Source organism: Myotis davidii, unplaced genomic scaffold (genome assembly GCF_000327345.1).
Source record: "Myotis davidii unplaced genomic scaffold, ASM32734v1 scaffold892, whole genome shotgun sequence".
Lineage (NCBI taxonomy): Eukaryota > Metazoa > Chordata > Mammalia > Chiroptera > Vespertilionidae > Myotis > Myotis davidii.
Window position 1 is genome coordinate 799,568 of NW_006284341.1, and position 6,863 is coordinate 806,430.

The following is a 6,863-nucleotide window of genomic DNA, read 5'->3' on the forward strand; positions in this document are numbered from 1 at the left end:
ATGTGAAAAAAAAGAAAAAGCTTCTATCTAAAAGAGTAATTCTCTAGAAAGATAGAGTTTATCATATCTAAAACCTAAGATTCTGTGAATCTAATATGTAGTAAAATGACTTACATTTTGGTCCATGACTTTTGCAGTCATTTTTTTGACATTCAGAGTTGTTTCAACTGTGTAGAAGCACCCAACAACAGTGGGTATCAACGTTTTTCAGAGGCAAAAGCTACTTAGTTACTCTTTTGAAAAGGAATTTTTAATTTCATTCTGCAAGTTTGTTATTCTGGGTTAAAATAATTTCTTTAAAATGTGTAACGTCTTAGGGCACAAGGAGGTAAGAATCATTATTTCCTTCACTACCAGACATTAAACTGTTTCCCCATTTCAGCAGCTATGAAGCTATTAATATTAAATACTGGATTTAAGGTTTGTACATATTTCTTATAGTGTTTATTTTGTCATTCCACAGGCAGTAGGTTATAGTTGTATGCCCAATAATAAAGATGAAGATGGGCTTGTGGTTTTAGTCTTCAACAAAAAAGAAACAGATATTCGAAGCCAACAACAGCAGTTGGTAGAATCATTGCATAAAGTTTTGGGAGGAAACCAGACCCTTACAGTAAATGTAGAGGGTATTAAAACATTGCCAGATGATCAGTAAGTATACAATAGGTATTCTCTTTATATCTGCATGCCTTGGTCCAGGAAGTGATCAAGTGATTTTGTTGCTAAAACCCCAGTTAAATCTCAGAGCCGAATGTTATTTCTCAGAGAGTGATTTTTCAGTATTTATACAAAAACATTTAAAAGCTTTTTCCTTAATCTTGGATATTGTAACTTACTGGATGCTAATAATTTTTTAGATTTTTCACTTAGAAACAGGAATAAACATTAATCTTGACTGTGCATATCAAGGGCCACAAAGATGTTAATGGAAAGTTTTGACTGATTACTGTTCATGTTCATTTATGGATAAATATGATTGATTACCTTCCCTTTTCTGATAATTTTCATACTTAGTGGCAAAACCTTACTTTAGAATATAACTGAAATCAGATTTTACTTCCTGGTCTTACTTGCAGTAAAACAATCTATAAGTTTCAGCAGAATCTCCAAAGTACTTCTCAAATCTAGGAAAAAAATAATAGAACTTTGCAGCTAAGCAAACCTTTGACAAATATCTTATTTGCCTGTCTCATTTTAACTTTATCACTTAAGTTAATTTATAAGTGAATAGAACATTAAGAAAGAGTATCTTATTTTTCAAGATTTAAGCCCTGGCTTAGCTCAGTTGATTAGCGCGTCATCCCGATATGCCAAAGCTGTGTGTTCAATCTCTGGTCAGGGCACATGTAAGAAGCAACCAATGAGCACATGAATAAGTGGAACAACAAATGGTGTTTCTCTTTCTCCTATCCCCCTACTCCCTCCCTCCCTCTCTTTAAAATCAATAATTTTTTTTAAAGATTTAAGAAAAAAAGTTTAATTCCCTTCTAAAATAGTCATTTCTTAATTAGACTAGTGCCCTTTTAAAAATCACATGCTGCATTGATATTTGTGGCTGTGAGTTATATGTTCCATATTTTATAACTTGGTTGTTTTTTTCCTAGGACAGAAGTTGTCATTTATGTTATTGAGCGTTCTCCAAATGGTACTTCAAGAAGAGTTCCAGCTACAACACTATATGCCCATTTTGAACAAACCAACATAAAAACACAGCTGCAGCAACTTGGTGTAACCCTCTCTATGACTAGAACAGAACTTTCTCCTGCACAGGTCAAACAGCTTTTACAGAATCCCCCTGCTGGTATGTTTCTATACTCATAGAGTTGAGGAAATGAAAGACTTCGAGATATATGCTTCCTCTGTTTTGGGAGGTGTTGGTTGATTATTAATGTTAATGAAGCCATTGTCAGCTTATCACATGTCCACTTATTCACATAGATTGGAATTTTTTATTTCATTTATTCATTTGCCTAGTTTTTTATTTTTATTATATAGCTAATATGTTTGTTAGAAATAGCGAACTAAAGAAAAGTTGTCTGTAATCCATCTACCCAAAGATAATTTACTATTTTATTTTTTTCTAGTTTATCTCTTGTTTTAACTGAGTCGTCAAGTAAAACCTGAATGTGTTCTTATCATAAAAGGTCCTTTCATGTTCTTTCCACATTTTCTATTAGATTTTTTTTGTCTTCCTTTGTGATTTATAAGAGCTCTGTAATATATTATCTTATAGGTTGTAGGTGTTTCCTGTCCATTTACACCTTTTGTTTAGCTTTATCTTACAAAATTTTTATTTTTGTAGTGGTCATATTTGACAGTCATTTCTCATTACAGTTTATGGGTTTTGTGTTTTACGTTGGGAATGCCTTTCATACAAATACCATAAAAATGGAAAATAATTCTTTTAGAAAAAAATACCAGAAAAATGGAAAATAGTTCTTTTAGAAAAACATGTTTTTTTCTTTGTGGTAGGTGTTGATCCTATTATCTGGGAACAAGCCAAGGTGGATAACCCTGATTCTGAAAAGTAAGTGTATCTTGTTTTCATATAAGAACTAATATTTGCTACTAGGGAAGCAAACAAATGCAAACTATTATAATTAGGATCCTTGTATTTTAGGTGAGCTTACTTTTATTTCTATTGCTTTTCTAAAAATGTTTTATTGATTTTTAGAGAAAGAGGAAGGGAGACAGAGAGAAACATCAATTTGTTCCACTAATTTATGCATTCATTGGTTGATTCTTATATGTGTTCTAACTGGAGATTGAACCCGCAACCTTGGCGTATAGGTAGCTCTAATCAGCTGAGCTACCCAGCCAGGGCGATTTCTCTTGCTTTTTAAAGAATGTTGACTATGGTAAGGCAGCATTTTGTGGTGAAAACATTGAAATCTGAGTACCATTACCCTAATAATGTTTGTATTTAATAATGTATCTTTTTCCTGAACTATATTTCCTCATTTGTAAATTAGGGAGATTGAATTAAGTTTCTGTGGTGTGACATTATTGATTTCACAGTTGTAGATCTGCCTTTAAACTCTAGAAATTTAATGTGAAATTATATGGGTGTTATTATGAAAACCCTTTGTAATTTTGTAATAGTAGAGTTAAGGTTTGAAAATTGACCACTTGATTTCTTCAGGTTAATTCCTGTACCAATGGTGGGTTTCAAAGAACTTCTTCGAAGACTGAAGGTGCAAGATCAGATGACTAAGCAGCATCAGACCAGATTAGATGTAAGCATTTACCTTCATTCTCTGGCCTTGGGATCATAGAAATTTCTTTTCACCATGTGTGTTAGTTATTAACTAATTTTATCTTATAGGGAACAATATAGTGTATACTGCAAATTAGCAATTATAGTGTTATACAACTTTCTTTATTATAGTCTCCAAAATCATGTCTATCTGATTTGGTATATTTCAACGATGAATTTAAAATTGTTGGCCTAGCAAATTAGACTTTCATTTTCAATTCCGGCCAAAAAATGCATATAATTTGCTCTATTATAAACACTTATTTATGGGGCCTTATAAAAATGAAGGTTATAATTATGATGATGTTATCAGTATTTTATAATTGTTGGTTAATGAAGCAAATTTAAGTTACTGAACGCTTAAATCTACATAATATTTTGTTTTATAAAGTTGATTTTTATAATCAAATACCTAAAGGTCGCCTTCAAATTCTCTAAATGGAATTTTTGATGAGCTGTTCATTCAGATTCTGTTTGAGTAATGAAAACCTGCTGTTTTATGAAGCAACCCATTTTACTGTCAGCTAGCTCTAATTGATACAAATTCTCTTTTTACATTGATCCAGTATCTGCCTTGTTATAATTTACACCCATTTTCTCTGGCATTGCTTTGTAGGTACTTACTGTGCTTCCTATGACAGCTCTACAAATATTTGAACATCATAATCATTCATCCTTTCTAGTATTAGCTTCTCTGGATGAAAATTCCAGCATAGTTTTGCACGTGGCATGATTTCTGGACTTTTCATTACCTTGATTTTGTTGATTTTTCATTGACTTTTTTCTGGTTTTGTTTATGATTTCATTAATTTCTACTCTTAACCATTTTCTTTATTCTGCTTGCTTTGGATTTATTTTTCTCTTTTTCTAGTTTCTTAAGGTAGCAGCTTAAGTTATTTATTTGAGACCTTTTATCTTTTCTAATATGAGCATTTAGTGCTATTAATTTCCTTCTAAGCACTTTTTTACCTAAGTCCCACAAATTTTGATAATGTCCTATTTTCATATTTGACCCAGTCAGAATATTCTCTAATTTCCCTTGCAGGTTCTATTTATTGGATTTTTTTTTTTTTTTTACTAATGGATTATTTATTATTTTTTAAATTAAACTGTTTATTACATTTTTTGGGGTGACATTGGTTAATAGGATCATATGAGTTTCAGGTGTACATTTCTATGATACATGATCTGTATACTGCATTGTTTCCACTACCAAAGTCAAATCATCTTCCATCACCAGGTATTTGGCTCTCTTTACTTCCCTTCCCCACGCCATCACCTTCCCTCTGGTAACCACCATACTATTGTCTGTGTCTATGAGTTTCACTTTTATATCTCACATATGAGTGAAATCATATGGTTCTTAGCTTCTTCTGACTGACTTATTTGACTTAGCACAATATTCTCAAGGTCTATCCACAGTGTCTCAAATGGCAGTATTTCATATTTTCTTATGGCTAAATAGTATTCTATTGTACATATGTACCACATATTCTTTATCCAAGCCTGGATTATTTAGAAGTATTTTCATTTCCAAGTGTTTGGAGATTTTCCTGTTATTCTCTTATTGATTTCTAGTCTGATTCTTGATAAGGTCAGATAACTTTGTATGACTTAAGTTCTTTTAAATTTGTTATCGTTTTTAACAGATCATATTCTGGTGTTCTTGGGTATAGTTTTCTGTTATCATGAGTGAAATCCAGTTAGTAGATAGTTCAGTTCTTATATAATCTTGTTGATTTTGCTGTTTAAGTAGTTCTGCTATGAGAGGAGAGTTGAAGTTCCCAGCTATAATTGTTTTATCTTTTTTCTCTTTTAAGTAGAAAGAGAATACTGTAAATAATGATAAAAAGTATAATGTGGTAAATGCATAAACCAGTAACATAGTTGTTTATTATCAAGTATCATGTACTGTACATAAGTGATACTTTTATGTTACTGGCAGCACAATAGGTTTGTTTACACCAGCATCACCACAAGCACAAGTAATGCATGAGCTATGACCTAGGTTGTGGATTCAGTCCTCTGTTGGGAGGCAACCAGTCGATGTTTCTCTATCTTTCTCTCTCTCTTTCTCCCTCCCCCCTCCTTCCCTCTCTCTCTAAAATCAATAAACATTCTCGGGTGAGGGCAAAAAACAAATTTTAGATGTACAAAGGGTTAGAAATATAAAGACAAATTTAAAAGAAGGAGTTTATATTTTGAGAGATGAATCTCAGAAATTACACTTTGTATATAGGTGAACCTGATAAATAGTTGTGATATATATACTTGATTTACCTTAAACTTTTAAAAAATACAGATTATATCTGAAGATATTGGTGAATTACAGAAGAATCAAACTACAACTATGGCCAAAATTGCACAATACAAGAGGAAACTCATGGACCTTTCCCATAGAACCTTACAGGTAGTAATCTGGATATTTTTTCAACATTTACAAGACTATATGTAATAGAAGTGCTAAACATGAATTTTTTTGCAATAGAAAAAAGGTAATAATAATAGTCTGAAACTAAAAGTAGCAAACTTTCTCAGTAAAACCTGTCAGTTGGAGGAGTGGCATCACAAGATTGGGTGAAGAAAGTTAAAAATAGTCTAAAATTCACATCTTACTAAGAGGTTCAGGGGAAGCAATAAAGAAAGAAATCATCTTGCCCTGGCTAGTGTGGCTTGGTTGGTTGGAGCATTGTCCCATACACACCAAGATCCCTGGTATGGGTGCATGCTGGAGTCAAATAAATTATAGAATAAATTACGGAATGTGGAAAGATGGATATATGTAAGATAAATACTATTATTGGAAACAGGAAAATATTCTTTTCACTGATGAAAAAACTATAAAATACTTAGGAATAAATTCATGAGGAAAATATAAAATCTGAATTAATGTTTACAAATAGAAAGTATGACAGTGGGGTTTCAATTAAGTAGGTATATTTAACTTAAATAATGGAATAACTGGCTATCCATCTGGAAAAAATTAAAATTAGACCACTGTATCACACCATACACAAAAATAAGGTAGATTAAAGACTTAACTCTTAAGAAATTTATGAAGCTAGGGATTAGAGAGACTTTTGGCCAGAAACTATAAAACAAAATTTGCCACATAAGAATTAGAAAATTTTGTATAGCAAAAGATACCAGAAAGAAGCTATTTGTCAATAATTTAGTGATTTCAGAAAAAAACAAACTTGAATTTGGAAATAGTACAGATTTTAGCTATAGTATAAATATCCATATTATACAAAGAGATCATATAAATTGACAAGAAGAAAAAAACAATTGAAATATAGGCAAAATATGTGAAAGAGCACTTCATAATGTGGAAATGATTAAAGAAAAGAGGTGAGTTCCCGGAGAAACTAAGATGGCGGCAGAGATAAACACCGGGAAATTAATGCCGCACACAACAATTGATTAATACCTCAGAGAAACAATACGGACTTCATCCAGAACCACAGGAAGCCTGGCTGACTGTAAACTCTACAACTAGAAGGGAGGAAAGGCACACTGAGACCCGCAGAAGCTGCAGGAGAGAAGTGCAGAGGTACGGGGCTCTCGCGGGGCTCACGTGCGCGCGCGCGCGGAAAGGGGCTGGCAC

The 6,863-nt window shown here is 32.5% G+C and overlaps 1 protein-coding gene across 2 annotated transcripts in view; it reads left to right on the forward strand.

The window, feature by feature from the left end:
- Positions 1–6,863, forward strand: part of NUP54 (nucleoporin 54kDa) — a 23,982-nt gene that overhangs the window by 9,968 nt on the left and 7,151 nt on the right. For both annotated transcript variants that reach the window (XM_006754545.2, XM_006754544.2), the window contains 5 exons: positions 464–651; positions 1,605–1,801; positions 2,473–2,527; positions 3,143–3,236; positions 5,559–5,666. In XM_006754545.2, the coding sequence (XP_006754608.1) occupies positions 464–651; positions 1,605–1,801; positions 2,473–2,527; positions 3,143–3,236; positions 5,559–5,666 (642 nt within the window). The remainder of the gene's footprint in view (positions 1–463; positions 652–1,604; positions 1,802–2,472; positions 2,528–3,142; positions 3,237–5,558; positions 5,667–6,863) is intronic.